At 37.0% G+C, this 23502-nt stretch overlaps 1 protein-coding gene across 1 annotated transcript in view; it reads left to right on the top strand.

Moving 5' to 3' along the window:
* The window catches only part of LOC311287081 (insulin receptor substrate 1-B), a 53923-nt gene extending 39406 nt beyond the window's left edge, over positions 1-14517 (top strand). Inside the window, exon 3 of the mRNA XM_084403672.1 lies at positions 14106-14517. Within this exon, the coding sequence (XP_084259798.1) occupies positions 14106-14113 (8 nt within the window). The 3' untranslated portion in view covers positions 14114-14517. The remainder of the gene's footprint in view (positions 1-14105) is intronic.
* The last annotated feature ends 8985 nt before the right edge of the window (positions 14518-23502 follow it).

Below are 23502 nucleotides of genomic sequence, written 5' to 3'. Positions count from 1 at the left end.
ATCATTTATTTCTGTGATGCAAAGCTGCATTTTCAGGATCATTACTCCAGTCTATCACATGATCCTTTAGAAATCACTCTAATATGATGATTCATTATCAAAGTTGGAAACAGTTCTGCTGCTTAATATTTTTTCATAACCTGTGATACTTTTTTAGGATACTTTGATGAATAAAAAAAATAAAAAAAGAAGCAAATGTTTTAAAAATAGAAATCTTTTGTAACAACAATATACACTACTGGTCGGTAATTTTTTTTCTTTCTTTTTTTGAAATAAATCAATACTTTTATTCAGCAAGGATGTGTTAAATTGATAAAAAGTGATCGTAAAGAAGATTTATATTATTAGAAAAAAAAAATTATTTTGAATAAATGCAGTTCTTTTTAACCTTTTATTCATCAAATATATTAGGCAGCAGAACTGTTTCCAACACTCATAATAAATCAGAATATTAGAGTGATTTCTAAAGGATCATGTGATAGACTGAATGTCACATGTGACACTGAAGACTGGAGTAATGATGCTGAAAATTCAGCTTTGCATCACAGAAATAAATGATAATTTAAAGTATAATAAATTGAAAACTGTAATTTTTATTATTAAATTGTAATAATATATCACAATATTACATTTTTTTTCTGTATTTTTGATCAAATAAATGCAGGCTTGATGAGCAGAAGAAACTTCTTTCAAAAACATAAAAAATAGTAATGTGTCCAAACTTTTGGCCTGTACTGTATTTGAGGAGAGGAGAAGAGCGTCTTAGTCTGGCATTTGTCACTGAGTCATAGCCAATTGTCTTAAATAACCCTGTGCGACGCACTTCGACTTAAATAACACAAGCTTTTGTCCAAATGACAGAAAAAAAACGGAAACTTAATAACCTGTAATTTGATGAAAATGTAATGCGATGCACTTACTGCCTCAGATGCGGCTGCTCTAATGATGAAGAAAACACGTAGCCTAAACACACACACACACACACACACATATATATGAAGAGTTCAGATGCAAAAGCCTCTAAGTGCCATCTGAAATTTTCTTCTAGAATGATCATTTTTATGAAGCTCATATATTTAAGTTCAGTAATTTCACTTAAATGGCAATGAAAATGACCTATTAATTGTCATTTAAGTGAAATTATTGAACTTAAATATACGAGCTTGATAAAAATGATCATTCTAGAAGAAAATTTCAGATGGCACTTAGAGGCTTTTGCATCTCAACTCTTCATATATATATATATATATATACAGTGCTATTCATAAGTTTAGACACCCATACTAAAGTTGAATAAAAAGAGGAATAAAAAATCATCTTTTGGAAACTGAACTTAATGCCTTAATTTAAAAAATTAGGAAAAATCCAACCTTTAAGGACACCAATTTTCTTTGTGAATGAATAATGCATCGTAAATAAATAAATGTTCTTCCTTAAAATACAGGGTGCATAAGTTTGGACACCCCTATGTTAAATTCCCATAGAGGCAGGCAGATTTTTATTTTTAAGTATTTTTTTAATACCTAGAGATTGGCATGGTTTTATTTCAGTTAGCCTAATAGCTAGTTTGATTTGCATTGAGAGATGATCTTATGGAAAGTACCCCATGCCAATCTCTAGGTATGGTGAAGGCTATGTGATGATGTGGGGCTATTTTAATTCCAAAGGCCAAGGGAACTTTATCAGGATGCATAGTATCCTAAAACATTTTTTTTTTTAAATACTTAAAAATTAAAATCTGCCTGCCTCTATGGGAATTTAACATAGGGGTGTCCACACTTATGCACCCTGTATTTTAAGGAAGAACATTTATTTATTTACGATACATTATTCATTCACAAAGAAAATTGGTGTCCTTAAAGGTTGGATTTTTCCAAATTTTTTAAATGAAGGCATTAAGTTCAATTTCCAAAAGATGATTTTTTATTCCTCTTTTTTGTCAACTTTAGCATGGGTGTATTCACTTATGCATAGCACTGTATATCAATGACAGCAAACAGTACTTGTTTAGGATGACATGAGGGCTAGTAAATAGCAGAATTTTTATTTTGCGCTGAAATATCTCTTGGCCTTGTTTCTTCACATGTTTTTCTGTGTGTTCTACATTCTCTTTCAACCCTCACTTCATTTCTCTGCAGCTCTTTTAATCTTTCAGCTGTCTTCGTTCTCCCCCGTTCAGCGTTTTATCTCTTTCTGTCTGTTCCTCTCCCTCTTTTCCTCTTTTTCCCACTTTACACTCTTCCTCTCTCTCTCTCTCTCTCTGGTTTGAATATTCAGTGACCGAAGGGCTGGAGGAGTGACGTACAGATGTTCAAAAACATCAGCTAGAGCCGCTTACCTCAACATCTGCGTCAGCATCGCTCATCCCTTCATCCTTTCTGCGTGCTCTCCATCTTTACAACTCCCTCTATAATCACTCTCCGTGTCTTGTTTGTGTTTTTGTGTGTGTGAGTTTTGTGTTTTATTTAAAAGGGAACAGGAAGGCTCGATTTTCTCATACGCACATATAAACACACAGACACGCACACACTTGCAGCATCTCATCATCGCTTGCAGAATGAGAAAAGGTGGAGATTAAACCCAGTGACCCAGGAGGCAGCACTCGCTGTGTGTGTGTGTGTTTGGGTGCATATGAAAACAAACTGTTCTTTTTACATATTAGCCTATATTATTCATGCCATGGGGTGTTTCTGTCCAGTGTGTTTTTAATCTGATCGATGTGACAGTGTCTCTCTTTTTGTTTCTGTGAGTGATGTCTATGTCATTCATCAAGTGTGTATGTGTGTCTGTGCGTGCTTGTCCGTGTGTGTGTGTGTTGGCAGGTTAAATACTGCAGGGCTTCTGTGACATGCTTTATGAGCCACCCTGACAAGACTGGAAGAAAATGTTCTTGTATTACTTCTCAGTCTCTCGCTCTTTTTAGCTCTGCTTTCAGCACACAGCAGCCCCAAATAGTATTTGAACGCTTAAATTCCCCCTGCAGTCAATGTATTTGTATCCCTAACTCATCTTTGGTAATCAAAATTACTTGTGAAAACAATTTCTTCATGGCTTAAAATAGCTTGAGTGTAATTCTACAACCTTGCTTCATTTTGTATACGTGGAGCCATGAATATGCAAATTAGCCCCGCCTCCACTCACTCGCACCAGCTCTGAATACCTGATCCACTCACTCAACTTTACTGTAGTAAACGCTACACGATGGCAAGTGGAAATGTTAGTTTATTTCAGTCATATATGTTTGAACCAGAAACTGATTCTCGAATTTGCACAGGGTTTGTCTTAAATGTTTTAACCCTAAAACTGGCAATGTGATCTGGGTGTAACATAGTTTTTGTCGTCTTTTTTGGGGCGTAAGAATGATTTTTTTTTCATCAAATCCTTTTATCATTTATCACAGCCTGGTCTGTCTTGAGTATGCTGGTCACATGATTTGTTTAAAAAATAATTGTGATTAATTAGTCAGCCTGACCTAAATCCAACATGGCTGCCAGTGGTGCAGGACATTCAGATTTTGAGATAAGTAAATATATATTAAACTTGTACTTTTCTTTTGAAAAAATAATACTAACACTGCTAACATTAATTATGAACATTGTCTTAAGGTGCTGAAAAAGAAAATTTATAAAAATGTTGGTCATGGTGTTATTTAGCACGTTTTGAAATGTATGTTACACCTGAGTCACACTGCCACTTTTGGGTATAAAAAAGGGATTAACTTTGTATGCATTTTTGTAACAATTTTTGTATTCTGAGTTTTTTTTACAAATTATAAAATGTACAGTTTAAACTGATACAGCCTGTCTGTCTTGAGTATGCTGGTCACATGATTTGCTTCAAGTTATCTGTGATCAATTAGTCAGCCTGACCTAAATCCAACATTTTTTTACCATTTTACCAATTTTTCTTTACCATTTTTATGGTAACGCAAGGTCCGATTTCAAAACGGTTTTCACAGGCTGAATCTTGAGTTTGTAAGCTTTCCAATGATATATAATATGTCAACATTATATGAGTTGAAGTATAGGATATAATTGTTTTAAACATGCAATGGCAGTTACAGTTATAGATTTGGTCCTTTTTTTATACCCTAAACAGGCAATGTGATCTGGGAGTCACAACTCATAAAATCCAAAATGCATAACATTTTTCTAAAATTCTTTTGGATATGATTTACTTAAGTCCAGATGATATAAAAAATGACATTAAATTATTTGTTGCTTTTCATTTTCTACTCTTGCCTGTTTAAGGGTTAAAAACACCAACATATAAACAACATTAAAAACCTGATTTTCACCGCGGGGTTTTTAAGCCGCTCTTTAAAATGTATACTGTCAAAGGTTTGGGGTCATCATCTTCTTCTTTTTTTTTTATTCAGCAAGGATGCATTAAATTGACAAAAAAGCAAAGACATTTAAAATGTTACAAAAGATGAACTTTCTATTCATAAAATGGTCCTCACTCGTTAAAAAGGCTTTTAAATCAGCCAAAACGTTTTTATTAGTGTTTTACACGTTTCAGTGAGGATTGTGTTTAGGGGTATAGGGTTTAGGGTGTGTGTGTGTGTGTGTGTGTGTGTGAAGCTCTGCAGAATAGAGTTACAGAGTGTAACCTTAAACTTGCAGGGGAAAGGGGGAATGACAGTGAAAGAGAGAGAGAGGGGAGGAAAAAACTAGAGAAGTAAACTCCTATTAATAATTAGTCATTTGATCAGGCAGCATTTTTGGGTCTGTATTTTGGCCTGGCTTTCAAGCGTATGTGCGTGTGTGTGTTTACTTAGCTATTCTTTAGGGACAGTTTGAGCTAAATCTAACAAAACCCCCCTTTGGGGTCCTCGTTTAGAGAAATGATTAATAAATAAACTAAGTCTTTATTATTCTAAAAAGGAAAAAGTTTTATGTTAGTTTTTAGTCATTCAAATGTATTTATAGCTTATACAGGTTTATAAAAACAACAGGGGTCTATGGTACTCGTGTGTGTGTGTGTGTGTGTGTGTGTGTGTGTGTGTGTGTGTGTGTGTGTGTGTGTGTGTGTATGCTTGCGGAGATGTGGGCAAATTCAGTCCAAAACTGAAACTCTGAAAGGGCTCAGTCAGCATTGCTCAATAAATGTACCGCTTATTTTTGAGTCCTTTTAATATCCAGAGCAACACTCTTCCTAACTGTGAGCACATATTCACACACACACACACACACACACACACACACACACACACACACACACACACACACACACACACACACACACACACACACACACACACACACACACACACACACACACACACATTTACTTAGCTGTCTAAATAAGGACTTAGCTAAGCTAATTATGTTTACTACAGACTAAAAGTGTGTGAAATTAGAACAATTTTATTTACAACGTATTTTTAAGTCAACATTTATTAATTTTGCAGATCCTTTATCCAAAGCAACTTTCAAATGAGGAATATAGCAGCAAGTGATTCATCGTGAAGAGGCAAATTAACACAAAAAGTGCTTAAAATACAAAGTTTCAGACATTGCTTAGAGCAGCATAAGCTAGGGAGGGATTAAAGGAAAGTAAAAGCATAGATTTTTTTTATGATGAGGTTAAGTGCTCACAGAAGGGATGAGATTTCAGGTGTCTTTTGAATGTCGTCTGGGTTTCTGCATTCCGGGTGAAGGCGGGGAGATCGTTCCACCAGTGAGGAACCGTGAACGTAAATGTTCTGGAGAGTGATTTTGTGTGTCTCTCTCTGTGATGAGCCGTCGCTCACTGACCGATCGTAGGCTTCTGGTAGGGATGTAGACTCGTAAGAGCGAGTGGAAGTAGGAGGGCGCCGAACCTGTGGTAGATCTGCAAGCAAGCATCAATGCCTTGAACTTGATGCGAGCAGCAAGTGGTAGCCAGCGCAGAGAGATAAAGAGAGGTGAGACGTGGACCCTTTCGGGCTCGTTGAAGACAAGACGTGCTGAATCATTTGTAGAGGTTTGATTGCACATGATGGAAGTCCAGCCAGAAGAGCACTGCAGTAATCAAGTTACGTCTTGTGACGTAATCAAGTGTTGCATGCTCAGTTAGAAAAGGCCTGATCTTCCTGATGTAGTGCAGTGCAAACCTGAATGACCTAAGCTGTCTTTTGCAATGTGGTCTGTGAAGGTCAGCTGGTCATCAAAGATTACTCCAAGATTTCTGGCTGATCTTGATGGAGTGATTGATGATGAACCTAGCTGGATGGCGAAATCATGCTGTAGAGTCGGATTGGCGAGGAAGACGAGAAGCTCAGTCTTTGCCAGGTTGAACTGGTGGTGATGTTCTTTCATCCATGCCGAGATGTCCGCCAGACATGAAATGAAAGGTAGTGTCATCATCAGCATAGCAATGGTAGGAGAAACCATGTTGCCTGTATGATGGGTCCCAGTGATGTAGTGTATATGTGACCCTGGACCACAAAACCAGTCACATGGGTCAATTTTTTTAAATTGAGATTTATTGATCATCTGAAGCTGAATTAATAAGCTTTCCATTGATGTATTGTTTGTTAGGATATGACAGTATTTGGCTGAGATACAACTATTGAAAATCTGGAATCTGAGGATGCAAAAAAATCATCAGCCTTTAAAGTTGTACATTTATGTTCGCGATTGTGCTGCATTCACTCACAAAAAATAAATGTTTTATATATTTACGGTAGGAAATTGACAAAATATCTTCATGGAACATGATCTTTACTTAATATCCTAATGATTTTTGGCATAAAAGAAAAATCGATAATTTTGACCCATACAATGTATTGTTGGCTATATATGGAGAAGAGGAGGGGTCCTAGAACTGAACCCTGAGGAACTCCAGTGGTCAGTTGATGTGCTTTGGATACTCGAAAGACCTACCTGTGAGATAGGATTCAAACCAGTGGCGTGTAATTCCTGTGATGTCCAGTGATGGGAGGGTGGACAGAAGGATCTGATGATTCACAGTGTCAAAGACAGCAGATTGATCCAGGAGGACGAGAACTGATGATTTGAAATCAGCTTTCGCTTCAGTAGGGCTTCAGTGACCTACAGTAATGCAGTCTTGGTTGAAAAAAATTACTACAATATGGATTTTAACAGGAGTTGTAACTATAACAGCATGAAATTGTTATATAACAATATAACAATGCAATAATAGTGCTATATAGCACTATTATTGCATAGAGAAGAGTGATTTGAGTTTTTCCAATTATTAGAAATAGGGTTGAGTCCACATACATACACTACACTAAAGTTAGGTGTCGATAAAATTTGTAAGTCTCTAATGCTCTCCAAGGCTTCCTTTATTTGATTAAAAAATGCAGAAATAAACAGTAATATTGTGAAAATATTATCGTAATTTAAAATAACTATTCTATTTGAATACATTTTTAAATATAATTTTTTTCCTGTGATGAAAAGCTGAATTTTCAGCATCATTTCTCCAGTCTTCAGTGTCACATGATCCTTCAGAAATCATTCTAATATGCAGATTTGCTGCTCAAGAAACATTTATTATTATTATCCATGTTGAAAACAGTTGTGCTGCTTAATATTTTGTGGAAACCATGATGCCATTTTTTTTCAAGATTCTTTGATAAATAGAAAGTTCAAAAGCACTTATTCGAAATAGAATTGTTTTGCAACATTATTAATGCTACGTTTGGTCGATTTAATGGATTCTTGCTGAAAAAAAAGTATTCATTTATCTTACAGACCCCAAAGCGTTTTGAACGGTAGTGTACATACTGTTCTCAAAAATCATGCAAAAAGAACATTTAGCATTTTTATGATTATATGAAACTTTATTAAAAACGTGTCTTTCTTTCTGCTGCATGTGCGAAACGTGCTTTAATCGCAACGACTGTCTCTCTGGAACAGCCAGGGGTTAAACGTCAAGCCCAAGGGTACAGCAATGAGCAGAACTGAGATCTCGGATCCCTCACCGGCTGCATGGAAATATTTAAGATATTTTAATTATATAGTAACATTATTGCTGCATTTTGTTATGCCTGGGAAAAGAGACATTCAGACTATTGTCTATGTTGCATGTTTCTGCAAAGATGAAAAAGTGGTTAATCCTGAGGAGCGAGAGAGAGAGAGAAGAGTACTGATGAGTCAGCAGTGTGTGTGTGTTAGTTTAGTGCTCATTGTTGGGTTTTCACCAGGCCCTGATGGAAAATGCAGACTTTTTTCACGTTTTCTGTGTTGATTTTGGGAGGGGGGGACTGCAGCATTCTGTGGTGTAGACTTAAAGAGGCCATGTTATGCCCTTTAACAAAGTCTTGATTTTTTTTATGGGCTCTACTAGAGGAGGTTTTCATGCTTGAATGTTCAAAAAACACATTATTTTTCACATATTTGACAATGTTGCAGCACCTCTCTTTCCAGTCTGTCAGTATCGCTCTGTTTAGTTCCTGTCTCTATGAAGCCCCTCCTTCTGAAAAGCGCAGTGTGCTCTGATTGGTCGGCTGGGTCAGTGTGTGTGTGATTGGAAATTTCACTCCCCTTACCATAACCACGAGTTTCATCACACTACTAACTAACTCAGCCAGGCCCCGCCCCTTTATTATATGTATGCCTTGGGCGGGAATTATTTAAATGAGGAATATTGGGATGTGTTTGCTCCCAGAAGAAAAACTCGAGACTACAATGTCCCTGTTTCAGGGAGTTCAGAAACAGTGGCTCTGATATAGAGAAGAATCGCCTTTGAAGTGACTTTGCAGTGCTTTGTAACTTTGCAGACCTTTTTCATTCAAAGACAGCAACATTACACACTAGCATAATAGCTCCTCTTTAAACATGGTCACACACACAAACACTGACTCAAGACGTACTTGTTAGCAATTACACTGTCTTTAATAAGCCCACATTACTTTCCACTTTCCTTTTTCTCACTTTCCTAAAGTCATTCATTCTCTCATTCTCTTGATCTATCCTGCTTTTTCTTTCAGTGTATGATATGTGATGGACTTCAGCCACATGCTTTCCCTGAGGACATTCTCCATAAAGTGTGTGTGTGTGTGTGTGTGTGTGTGTGTGTGTGTGTGTGTGTGTGTGTGCGTGCGTGCGTGCTTCTCAACAGCTGTTGTTTCATGTCAACGTTGTAAGACCCGACTGAGTGGCACAGACACACTCCTGGATAAACATATCATAATGTCATTCTAAAAGTTGATGTGAAGCTGGTCAATGATTGACAACCTCAGGGACTGAAAACAGAACGTCACTCATATAAGATCATTGTCTCACATACTCTCTCACATACAGGCACTCAACACACATCGCTGTATGTGCATGCTTTCATACACAGGAGGCATTACATGCCACTGTGCTATTTAAGGCCTCTCATCAGCCTTTCTTTTCCTTTTGCCTCTTGAAAAACATTCTAACACACGCTGTAAAATCATTGTAATTTTAACTAAAATGCCATTTGGCAGTGCCTGAAATGTTCACACAGGCACACATAAAGTGTGCAGACACTCTCCCCATGCCAAACTACTCACACTCACACTCAGCTAATGTATGCCGGCCCAGACAGACAGATAAAACATAAAACATGTCACAGACCAGACACCGAGAGAGGGAGAAGAGAGGGAGAAGAGGGAGAGGGATGGTCCCAGAGGCATTATTAAATTGATCAGTGCACGGATGGTAGGATATGTGATGAAATGAGCGAGATAGATGTATCTGTGGTCTCATCTCATTATGGCTCTTAGTGCAGGAAATGGGCTATACCTGCAGCGCTGCAGCGGTCGTGTCCAAGCTACTGCTTTTGCTGTTGTGATTAGAGGTATTTTTTTTGTAATATGCACAATTCTCTACCTGATCGTTGCCACCGTCGATTCTCAACTGAGAAATGTATAGCAGTTTAAGACAACGGGAAAGGTGAAAATGCATTTCTGTCATGACAGCTCTCAGAGAGTTCGGCATTGCAATGAGAATGAAAATGTTAATGTGTTTGGTCTAATGCACTGCTGCAGCAGAGCAAGTCGAAATTTGCTACTGCCAATACACGACATTGAGCAAAACTTGAGCAAGCATGCACGAATTAGCCGGAGCAGATCTATACAGGTGGAGCTGGGGAAGGTGGAGGGTTTCTGAAAGCGCGCTGCAAACAGAAGCTGCTACAGCAAACAATAGGCAAGAATTTGAATGTTGAGTTGCAGGAACCAATCAGTTGTGGCCTAGAGAATGATGTGATTGCAAGCAAGACTGAGTTAAGGACCTATCAGCCTGCGCCATCTAGAGTTGCATGACAGAACTTTGTATTTGTGACGATTTATATTAATATCATTATTATTTATATTATTATCACTAATATTATTAATGCATATTATTGTTGTCTAGAGTCAGAGGCTTAAATAAAGCAATAATTAGGGTACAAACACATAAGGTGCGAAGACACCCATTGTATCCATTCGTTTTCTTCTTCTGTTCTTGAAGTCTATTGGCAGCCCATAGAACTGCTTGCAGGAAAATGAGGAAATTTGGCACACTAATAGAGGACAGTCTCAGTATTAAACACAACCAATTTGAGTTTCAAAACTCAATCCGTCTAGCACCATCACCTGTCCAAAAAACTTTTTGATAGATCTAACCAACGCACAAACTAATTTGATGAATACCACGCCAAATTGGATGCGATGCTATCTCCCCGCAACGCTTTAGCACATTTAGACGAATCTTGGCACATGTCATCAGAAGCATGACCCGAGGCTACATGCAGAATTTCCGCACAGCGCCACCTACTGGTCAGGTGAGAGGCCATTCACCCCAAAACTATATTATCTGGTCTCTTTTGATTCAGTGCAGTCAAATGGCGAGTCAAATTATACCCAGTTTTTCCATATCGGCCATTTTTTATTTAGTCAGAAAATGCTGTATTTTATGAACGCATTAGCGCATCATTACGAAACTCAGTATGTGTCATCAGGACCATGACATGAAGGTACTCAAAAAGTACACAAAAAACTCTCTCTGGTCCAAATTAATATTTAATGCTTTTGATTCATTTAGCATATTTTGATTAAACTTGATAGATTCCTTGAGTCATGCCGAGAACAATGATACCAATAATGCCATATTAGGTCGAACTTGCCGTCTGCCAATTTTTGATTTCTTTGAAAACCTATTTTTTCTAACTCCTCCTAGACCGTTGGTCCAATTTCACCAAAATCAGCTCAGATCCTCTTCAGACCATTCCAGCAAAAAGTTATTTAAAGCTTTTTGATTGACCAAACCATTCTCGAATAACGCATCAACAAATTCGATGGCATGGTGCCAAGCTGTTTCCGAGGCTGTAACTCTTTAATGCTTTTGGCATATTTACACCAGACCTTGTATGTGTCAATGTCTCCACACACTGACCACACAACATCAATTTGTTAACAGCGCCACCTATTGGTCAGATGTGATAAGCAATTTAACCATATTAATGGGAAACCATTTTGACTAAAACATTCTAAAAATGTCTTTAATTGCTCATTGTTGCAGTTGCTTTGAAGCTCCAAGCCTGCTTGAATAACTCATCGTGCCTTTTTTGTGCTTGGCCCCTTCATTTATCCGTTATCAGAACACAAATTAATCAAATATTTGGACACACAAAAAGTAAAAGTGGGAAATCTCAAAGTTTTGCTTTCCGTGCTGAAAAGACTGGCATGACTGGTCACCAGCACATGAAATGTTTTGGATGCTGCATTTCCAAATGTTTGTGTATTGATGCTTATCTGATCTCTCCCTTCTTCTCTCTCTCTCTTTCTGATTGAGTCTCTCTGTGTTCTGGTTGGAACGAGTTGTTCTGAAGGGACTAAATATAGCTGTGCTCAGTGAGGAGCAGAGGTGGCGGGGGCAACCTTTTTACAATTAGAGCCAAGACTAGAAAATTGAGAGCAACAACGGAAAGGAACATTGGTCAATTTTCAGGTCATCAAGAGTTATTTTGTTTTCGCCTGTTTGTCAAAACCTCTTGGTTCATGCAGACATTTTTAAGACCAGGATTTGGGGTTATAAGTAAACACACACAACCTCCTACCCTTTAGACTAAATCAGATTCTAGACGACAATAGTTTTATAAAGATTGGGTGTGTTAAACATGTGATGGTAAATGTTGTGTGGTGTCTCCACTAGTGATAGACCATTATATCAGCCAGGACAATTAATATATTTGGCAGTCATCATGAGATTGTCTCCATATGGCCAATTAACAGATTCTAAAATCTTCTGGCATTATCAATACGTATATACTCAGTACTGTAGGTTGGATGCAGACATGTCTGGTTGGTCCAGGTCTGTTTTTGTAATTGCACTGCATTTAATTTAGGGATGTAGTATATTCGTTTTGAAGAACATTCAATTGTACATTTTTCATTGGCTGGCACTTTTATCGAAATAAATAGAGACCGGGAGTGCATTAAGGGTATACATTTGATCATTTTGTCTAAATCCAAACAATCTAAATTAGTTGCTGTCCCTGCTGTGTGTGTTTACCCAGATTACTTTTCACAAATAGAAGAATAATGGGTGGAAATGAAAAGATGTTGGGCAGAGGAAGAGGCTGAGACTGGCTCATCTGTGATTTTATGAATAAAGACAATCAATTTGTTATTCTTCAATGATTGTTTTGTTTATGCCGGGGTCCACATTTGCAGACCAACCGGTGACGCACATTGGATTGATTCAATTACCCAAAACGTGCATATTTTGTAATATGCATGCATGCATTAAGCCGGTGTGTGACTTAGGTGTGATCTCATTCAACTCTCGTAAACACATTTACATTTTCACGGCAATTTGGTTTTATTGTACCTCATCATGACATTAATGGCATTTAACCCTGTACAACTCAATGTACAATGCATGTACAAATAGTTATTCTGATAAAAACAGCTGCAATAGAACATATCTATTGATTTTCTTGCGATGGCACAAATCACTGAACAGCATGTGAAGTAACAAGATCTCTCAGCCAGAGTTTAAGTTGCCTTGTTATACTGCAAATTTATTCATGTTAGACCTCAAAATCTAACAGCCTCAATGTATTTTATAACATACTAGAATAAATTTGCTTCACTCAGTATTTTTCTTAAAATCCACTGTTTAATACTAAAACAATAAAAACATTAATTGAAATAAAATAAAATAAACTTTAGCTAATTCTATTTCAGCTAGTTGCAAATGTAACTTTTTGTTTAGTTTAAAGTGCCCCTATTATGCTTTTTTTTATATATTACCTTTCATGCAGTGTGTAATATCGCTGTTTGTGAATGTAAAAGGTCTGCAAAGTTTTAAAGATCAAAGTGCACAACAAATAAAGTTATTGGCGGTGTCCAAAATCGCCCCCTATACCCTCATTCACTATTCCCTACATTAGTCCACTGCATGAATTCAGACTGTTTTAAAGCAGCTGAACAAGTAGTAAGATGAAAACATTTATCTTGAACTCTGTCATGGAAACTATATATAAACTTTAATAAAAAAAAAAGTAAAAATCAATTCAATGGAATTTATTGTATGATATTACGCTGTAGCCACATTGGACCAGCGGTTTGGAAAATGGATGGATGGATTGATGATTCAGATGCGTGCTGAGGAAGATCCGGAGCTGAAGTTTAGACATGGTAATGGTGGTTTGGTTTCAGACACACGCTGTAAGCGGTCGACCAATCACAACAGACTGGGCCGTCTGACCAATCAGAGCAGAGCAGACTTTTGGAAAGGAGGGGTTTAGAGAGACTGAATCTTCGAACTAATCGTTTTCAGACTCTTTAAGAAATGAGGTGATGTGCAATGTATGGTATAAGAAAATTAAAGTGTTTTTTTTTACCTTGGATGCATGTAAATCTATTGTAGGAGATCTCTAAAACAAAACTAAGAAACTTTAAAATAGTATAATATTTAAGTCACTTTAAGTTGCAGTACTAAAATAACTAAAGCTAAAAAACGTAACAAAAACTATATAGACATATTTTAAACATTATAAAAATACAAATAAAATCGTATCAAAATAAATTCTAATCTAATTCTAACTGTAATAGTATATCAATGACACTAAAATTACATTTCCAATGTTTCTGTATAAGAATATGCAACATTACATCTCATTTCTGTCTTTTTCAGAATGTTGATGCCTCAGCAATGTGGAATTCTGGGAAACGTGCTGCCGGCGCTCTCCCGTGCACCTGATGCACCTGCCTGAGCACAGAGAGAGAGAGAGAGAGAGAGAGAGAGTAAGACGTGTGCACAAACCCAGCCAACTTCGCAAGCACTTTGGAAAGACTATTCCGCAATGATTGGTTGCTGCAATCGATGGGAACAAGTGCCAAACGAGACAAGCATCATCAAGCTGTGCTGTTCGGACTCTCAGCACACAAGCACTGTAACCAATCCGAGAGGAGAATGACGACAATGGAGCCAATGACAATGACCTTTGACCTTCAACTTGAACAGTCTGTGTCCAGTATTCACAAAAAAAAGCTACAGTGATTTGCAATCGTTGAACAAATTATATATATATATATATATATATACACACACAAAAAGTGCCTCGTCTTCAATATTAGCTTTCTAAATATAGACTTTCAATTGTTCAGGCATTGACTGATGTGCTTGAAGGTTGCTATTCTTTTACACTGCAAAAGCTGAACTGATACAGAAGGTAAAATCAATAGGAAAAGATGGTCTTTGGGAGCGTTACGGCAAGACATGGACAACGCTGATGGTACTGCTTCTGGTGATAATGATGAAGATGAAGTAATTATAAATCTCATCATGGTGTTCAGCTAACCTAGCATCACAGCTGTGTGGATTGACTAGTTCCTTGTTTGCGTCTCCACCCTCTTTGCCCCATGCATTAGTACTTAAGTGCCTGTCTCTTTTCTGCCTCCCTTTTTTCTGCTCTCTCCACAGTAGTGTCCTGAAAGGAACCAGTTACAGACATTTGGCTCAGTGACACGAAGTGTCTATTTTTACTCTTAGGGTGGGGTGCTTCTGTGATGGTGTCCTGCGGTAGATTACCTCAACTGGCACGCAAGGATGCTAGCTGACCAATCCACACTGGACTATACCAATGAGAGTCCGGAATGGGGGTGTTTAAAGGCTATTATTTGGGAATCGTTCCCACACACTGTATCACAGTGACACCCTTTGCTGGCCAACAGTGGTAAAATAAAAACAGGAGTGTTCAAAACACGATTCTCTCTTATGTTTTCCATTCCCTTTTTATTTATTTCAATTATTATTATTTTTTTATCATGATGAAAATGTCTTATAAATATTTTTATTGGGATAGTTCACCTAAAAACTTAAAAATCTGTCATCATTTACTCACCCTCATGTCGTTCCAAACCTGTATGAGTTTCTGTGGAAAACAAAAGAAGATATTTTGAGAAATGTCTCAATGTTTTTGTCCATATTATTGAAGTCAACTGTAACCAAAACTGCTTGGTTACAAACACTCTTTAAAATATCATCTTTGTTCCACAGAGGAAAGAAACTCATACAGGTTTGGAACGACATGACGGTGAGTAAGTGATGACAGAAATTTCATTTTTGGGTGAACTATCCCTTTAAATAAGGACACACATTCTGCCTTGTCATCGCTCTCTGAAAGATCTCGGGATTGAATATTAATGCTTTTCAGTGTGTGACGGTTGTGTTTGCACTCGTGTTTTGGGTAAGTTACTCTAAAAAAGTAATCAATTACTAGCTACTAATTACATCTTCAACGGTGTAATAAATTCGATTACTGTAGTAATTACTTTATCTACAAAGTATTGGATTACTTATTACGAATTACTTTCTAAATCCCATAGGAACTTCGACCAGTTGAACAATACAAGGATAGACATGAAATTGCTCTCAATTCTTTCAAATAAATACTATAAAATTATTATTTAACTGCCCAAAGTGTGTAAAGGGAGAACGTTACATTAAAATATTACTGTTAACATTACATTTTAATGTTAAATCCACTATTGTTTTACATTGAATTGTTGTATAGTCTATATAATTAGGGATGCACGATATATCGGCCACCATATCGGTATCGGCCCAATAAGAAAATTAGCAGATAAATAATTTCCTTCAGCTGTGACACTTCAGATGTGCACTGTTCAACATGATGGTTTTGAATCGCTTGAAATATTATTGGAATCACTTCATTAAGGAAAATATTGTTAAGTGCAACATATATAGGCTACATACAATAATAATGAGAACATTATTATAATTGTGTGCTTATAGGTTGTGGCTTTTAATGGTGAGACTTTTGTTTTTGTAATTAGGCTCTCAAAAATAAAAATAAAATAAAAATTTAATTTAGATTATTGGCCAATATATCGAATTTTTTAAATATATAGAATTATCAGTTATCGTATCGGCCAAAATTTTCATATTGGTGCATCCCTACATATAATATTTAATGCAATTACATCAGAAGTAGCTGTAATTAAATTAAAGAGTAATCCCTTAAAAGTTATTAAATTAATTATATTACTTAGTAATTAATAACACCCAACACTGTAGTGTACACATATTATGATTGTTCCTTACTCTTTACTACTTGCTTGGGTACAAAAATAACAATTATTGTTTATTGGATCCAGACTGAGTTGGTCTAACACACACAACAGCCCATAATGCAAATACACACTGAACAGAAGCAGTTTCTCCCGTAATCATGAGTGGAATCCCACATGTTTTTCATTCAAAAGAATGATACCCAAACTCTGCTTTGAGTGCATTTCAACAATCACACCACAAGTTAATCAAGGTCAAGCCAATGAACTGAAACATGTGTTTATTCCAAATACATTCAGAACATAGAGGTTTCCAGTGCCACTGAAGTCAAGGTTGGAGTTGCAAGGCAAAATATGGGGTGGTTCTTTCAAAAGGATAATATTTTGAAGAACATTGGGATCCAAACAACATTGAACCCAATTGACTTTCCTTGTATGGACAAAACAACACAGAGATTTCTCAAAAAATCTTCTTATGTCTCGCGTCTTTTGCAGCGTCCCGCAGCATGACACGGCAGTCTAAAACCAGGAGATCAAAATAAAAGTTCAATAAAAAACAGCGTCTCTAGACCTTGCGCTTTTACCTTTCTGTCTGTTTAACAGCAAAATCGCGTTCTGTGTGAACTGGCCCGTTAGATGATAGAGGGCGTTTCTACAGGCTTTGCTGCTGCTGCATGTTAAGAGCTACTTTGGAAGAAACTGAGAACTTTACTTAAGTTGTTCTCATGCACTCTGTATTTGGTTCCTGTTGACAAACTAGTATATATATAAAAAAGTGTATATTAAAAGTGTATAAATCACTTGTTTTCTAAAGTAACACTGTCCATCGAGCACAGCGACAGTCGCAGGTAAAGTTACAGCGGGACGGCACGTCTTTCTTGCCTCCCCTGAGCCCACTGACTTTCAACAGACCCCCTAAAGTGTGCGGTGCGTTTGGTGGGGGGGTAATTGAGAATGAATGGGGGAAGTCACGTGAGAGGAGGTAATGCCTCCATCCCGCTATGATTGGATGTGATTGGTTCGTGTGATAAATCCCGCCTCTTGTTTTCATGCGCCTTCCAGGTTCGCAAATCAGTCTGAATGAACAAAATGATATTAATGGGAAGACTAATTAAAAAGTAAGTAAACAGCTCAGCCACTTAGATATCATAGCTTTGTCACGTCAAAGTCAAACTTGAAACAGCCTGAAAACATGAAGACTTCGGGGGGTTTTAGTGAGCAATCAGCTTGAGGAAATTAAAGGTAAATTTTCGTGTCTGTGATCAGTGTTTACCGAGCTTCATGACTGATGATCCGAAAATGAGTTGACTATTATAAAGAACCGCTGAACTTCAATTCACAAATAAAATATATTGTTATATTACTGCTTTTAGTTGTAAATGTAAAAATGCTTAAAAACACTAATTTGATTAGTTTATACTTGGTTTTAATAAATAGAACATTAATAAGATTGTTAATGTAAAAATACAAAATAGAATTGTATTTAGTTTTTTTTATTTTATGTAACGTAATGTTTATTTAACCCCAAAAAATTGGCAACATTAAGTGTATCTGGGACATGATTTTACATTTAAATTTATATATAAAAAAACTGAACACCAATGCACGACACTGATATATATTTGTGTGTGTGCGCGTGTGTGTTACTCATGTCTTTGTGTTCATGTCTGTTAAAAAAAAACTGGATGTAACTGAAATGTAGGGCTTTTTGAAAAGTATTGTAAAGATTTGCTCTATTTTCTGCTCAATTTCGTGGTCAACTCAAAACAATAAAAACAAAAGAAGAAAAAAACAAAATCACACTTTACACACTAAAGCAAGCACTTCTGTAATATATTCAGCGTCATAATCTCATAATTATGACAGACTTGACATTATTTCTCACCATTTTGACTGATTCTTGTAATTGCGGTTTTACTGTATATCTCTGACAGTCTAAAACTTTTTTTTTTATTATCTCAACTACCTTTTTATCTTTATTCTGAGGTGGAACTGGCTTCCATGGCATGTGCGCTGTCATGCGTTCTCAGTGTAACAGTATCTCGGGCTATACACCTATGAATAGAAAGCTGTCTAGCGTTAGTCAGAGCTGATACCATACAGTATACAGAGTCTTAAGGGTCATTCCACACATTTTTCATGCACGTTTCACCAGCACAAAAGAGATCTTTATGTGGAAAGTCTGGTTTCAACTTGTCATGCGCACACACTGACATCGGTAGGAGGCTGGGCGTCTAGGATTGGAAGTGAGGGCACATGTTCATGGGTGGCCTATAACCACAGGAGTACTGGTATTATTCAGAACACACAGTGGCCCCGGGACGGCTCTTCTCAAGGTGAATTAAACCTCAAACTCTGCAGCACTTAAAAACACTTGCTATGCTGCAGCATTGTATATTCTTGCGCACATCGGCAGCACATGCATGAGAAACCTGATGGCCACTGAAGACACAAGCACTCTCACCTACAGGAGAAACACAGATGTGAGGTTCTGCTCCTCTCGTGACCTGGTTTGTAATCCGCACGTGCCTGTATTTTCACCGCCTGGTCCCGGGGGTTGGAGGCTCAGCACAAGGCTGAAGGCTACAGGAAAGAAATGCATGGCTCTTTTTGAACTTTTGACATGAAAAGAAATGACAAAAATGATGAATGTATTAGCAGAAGCAGATAAGTGTGAATTTTTTTTTATTGTTTTTTTTTACCCTCTGCATGGATCAGTCATTTTTTATTTATACTGCAATATTCTATACAAAAGAAATATATATCTTGATATTTTTGATTTCATTATGACTTTAAAGTAGCCTATTTCTTTACATTATTTGGCCATGCAGGCTACTGGATAATGTTAACAAATAACCAAATATCTACACAAGCATTGACTCTACGTCAACGCTACATAACACACATTTTTTTGTCCAATCCAATAAATTCCCTATGTTTAATGTTTAAGTCTTGCACTATTCTTTTTTTTTTAATGAAATATCCTGTTTAATTTAGAAATGTTATAAAACAGAAATAAAATGGGTTGTGAAAGGAGTTGGAATGTTGCCTTCGTACAGAGCAGGAGCATGCAGAAAATAATATAAAATACACAGTAGAAATTTGTCTAGTAAATATGTACACAAAAAGGGAATATATGCACACTGCTGTTCAAAAATGCGGTCATATTTTGTAATGTTTTTAAAGAAGTCTCTTATGCTCACCAAGGCTGCATTTAGTAGATCAAAAGTAAAAGTACTAATATAGAGAAATATAATATTTTATTTTATAATTTGTTCATATTAAATTATTTATTTGATGCAAAGCTGAACACGATCCTTCAGAAATCATTCTAATATGATGATTTGATGCTCAAGAAACATTTATTATTATCAATGTTGAAAACAGTTGTGCTGCTTAACATTTTGTGAAAAAAAATTATACGTTTTTTTTTTTTTTTAGGATTCTTTGATGAATGGAAAGTTTGAAAGAACAGCATTTATTTGAAATTAACAAAAAATCTTTTGAAACATTGTAGATGTTTTCTGTCACTTTTCATCAATGCCTCCTTGCTGAATAAAAGTATTAATTTCTTTTTCTGTCTTTTTTAAACTGTTTCTCATGATTTCTCAATAAAATTCAGAAAAGATATTAACGTGAATCATATCCTTAACTCCATAGGCTATGTAGTGTCTTCAAGTTAGCTATTAAAGACATATTGAAACTGGAGATTAAAATCTTAGGGTTGTCTCGTTTTAAATAAACACAAAAAGAAAATATTTAAGTAAGAAATGTACTTTTGCAATGGTAAAATACATGTCAGTGACACTGGGCTGCTAACTGTCACTCATTCATCGCGAGACTCACGTCACACGTCCATTATCTCACACACAGTGGAAAATAACATCGGGGAGCAAAGAGGACACGGGCAACCTACGACTGACAAGACAATGCAGGGTACTTTTGATATAAAACAAAGTCTCATCTTTCAAATTTTGTAAGTGTTATTACGAAATTTAAACGATAAATACCGTTTTGGCGCTCTTTAATGTGGCGTTACGGATTGCTGTAGTTCCTCAGTTCAAGCAAGAGGGAGCGCGCGCGAACTTATCACTTCCTCTTTACTACAAGTTATAGCACAAAACAAACAAGAATGATCATCCGAGGGTTTGTTGAAAGAACCTACAGTTTACTGAAATGTCTCATGGAATCTCTCAATCAGTGTTTCAACTGCGGAAAGACATCAATAAACCTGCTTGTGAACAATATGCCATGTAACCTTACCCTACATTTAAGAAAAGCCATTCAGTGTCCATAAACTATAGTTAGTGAGAAAAATGTATTCTAGAGAGAAGTATTTTGCACAAAAAAAAAAAAGCACTATATTAGCCTACATATTCATTATATTTGTACTCTTATATAATTAAAAAGATATTATTATAACCTTATTATTATAAAACCGGTCTAAAATACAATTGTATACAAATCAGTTGTTAATTTTAACTTTTAATAACAGGTTCCCTGTATAGTTTACAGCATTAGTTGAGAAAGTTATTTTTCCTTGAGAAAAATTAACATGCACTATATATTTATGTCCAAACTGAACCACAAGCGTATGAATCATTATTCCCCCACGGGAATAATTCACACTCCTAGTTGAACTCAAAAATTGGCACCCCTGAGGCGCAATTTTTTCTTTACATAGGGTGAATTCAAGTTGATTTGGGACACTTTTTCCAAGCCAAGACAAAAAGTGTCCCACTCACCCTGAATTCACCCTAGTGTTGACATGGCAACTAGTAAATAGGCCTACCTAACATTTTGTCATGCTTAGCATGTGTGGAAACTTTTAAACCATGTGTGTTACAACTATCCTCGCTCACCCCAGTGCAGCCTCAAAGTTGTTAGCTTTCACCTTATGCTAATTTTATAGGGCTGCTAACAGCTTTAGCCTCGCGACACACTCTCTTACAGCTGAGCTTCAGCAGGAAGTCTTCCTGCTTTATTACTTCCCTTTTGGCTCAGCGAGGCAAGCAAGTATACATGTGCACACGAGAAAGACTGACAGAGCTTGTTATGGTTATCATAACAAGCTAATTCAGCATTTACATTCTTTCTTACAGTCCTCCATTTAATCTCCTTTCCTCACAGATTTAAATCTGACACAGTTGTAGTAGTCAGTAATGCGTTTAATCCATGAGCCTCATTGATTGCTCCATCGTTTGAGTGGATGGTCCAACCAAAGTTCAGCAGACGCGGGTCGATGGGGAACAGTAGTTTTGCTGTGCGTACTCATCGCCCACAGCATGGAGGGTAATTATGTTTTAATGCATTTTAATACCCCATCATTACCGCTAAACAGAAACAGCTTTCTTTTCTTTTTTTTTTTGACCCTTCTTATCTCTTGCCAGTTTCTTTCACTCCACGTATCTCCATCTTTCTATCTGCTAATGGCCATATTTAGCATATCAACATGTTAATGTGCCAGAAGTGAGTTTAGACAGTCAAACTGAGGAAGCTCAGATGAGACATAGAGGTTCTTTCTGAATGGCTGAGACTGAAGCTATCAGAGATTGGCTTCACATCTGAACATAAAGGCTCCCTGTACCCAAGCTGTACCCTAAGACTAGCTGGACAGAGTGTGAATAGCCGAGCGGTGCGAGAGCGGGAGGGGTCGCGTCACTACGGGGCCTCTAGATTTTATTTTCCCCAAGAGCTGCCTGAGATCCCACAGACACATGCTACAGAATTCCCCCACAGAAAGAGGGAGGGAGGGAGGGAGGGAGGGAGAGAGGGAAAAACAAGACGACTTGGGTGAGAATGCAACGTGTTCACACGCTCAGCATTTTTTGTCTTTTAGCCTTTACGTTGAAACTGGGAAAACACAGTAGTCAACAATTGAAGTGGATCAAAAAAAGTGCATTAAAGTTGTCCTAAGACAAGATGGGTATTGCTCAAAATTCATGCATGACTTCAAATGTTGACTAGCCTAGTGTAATTAAAATATCCAACTTTTTCATACATTAAAGCTTTAGATTCTCACGCTAAACTTCTTAAGGAAACGGAATGTTCCCATGTCAAAGCAGTTTTAGGGGGAAGTGGGGTAATCCATTGTACAATGTATGTGGTCGTGATTGACAGAAAACCCCTCCGTTTTTTTCTTTGTCCTGGCCTCATGCTGGGCAGTTCATATGGGGCATAGACAAGGGGATTTTTTTTTTTTTTTTGCTTAGTCCCCTCTAATGGGAAAAGGTTAGGGGTCGTTCTTACAAATGTGGCTGTTACAGCTTTGATGCAGAAGCAAAACTCTGTCCCTCATTAATGATGTTTTTTGATTAGTCAGAAATGATTTGTTCAACATGTCGATTCATTCAACATGAGTAATACATTTTATTTTATTGCATGCTAAATACTTCAGAGTGATAATTGCGTGTTCACACATTGCAGGCTTGCTCAAATTCATATGCCTTTTCAGGTATACTTTTCTTTTCTTTTCTGGCAGTTGTCCTTATTAAAGAAGAAAACACAACTCCACCATGAACTCCAAGAACCCCGTGAGATCATTCTGACAGCGCACACATCCCATCTGGTGGCCATCTGAGGCACACGCACTGAGGAAAATATTGTTGGATCAACCGAACTAACATATTGTGGACAAAATTCTATTGGTGACTGGGTCAAGCTTATTTCAGAAATGAATTTTCATGCCATCATAATATACTGGGGAAAAGAGGTGAGCTTGATTTCAAAAAGTACAACCTGATCCTGGATCAACATCTTTCTTGATCCTGGAACGTCATTCCAATCAACCAATCAGATTTGAGGGACAAGTTTACAGTTTATGTCACGTTTAGGCTTAAAACCAGGGATAGGTGCTTCTACATCAGTGTTATTCACCATCATTCCCCTCTGGTTTTAGGGATAAGTTATGGGTAAGGTTATAGGGATAAGGTTTGGACAAAATTTTCAGACAGGAATGTCGTTCCAGGATCAACAAAGTATGTTGATCCAGGAACATG

The sequence above is a fragment of the Rutilus rutilus genome (assembly GCF_951802725.1).
Source record: "Rutilus rutilus genome assembly, chromosome: 3".
NCBI classification, from domain to species: Eukaryota; Metazoa; Chordata; class Actinopteri; order Cypriniformes; family Leuciscidae; genus Rutilus; species Rutilus rutilus.
Note: the sequence above shows the minus strand (reverse complement) of the source record. Positions and strands in the feature narration are given on the sequence as shown.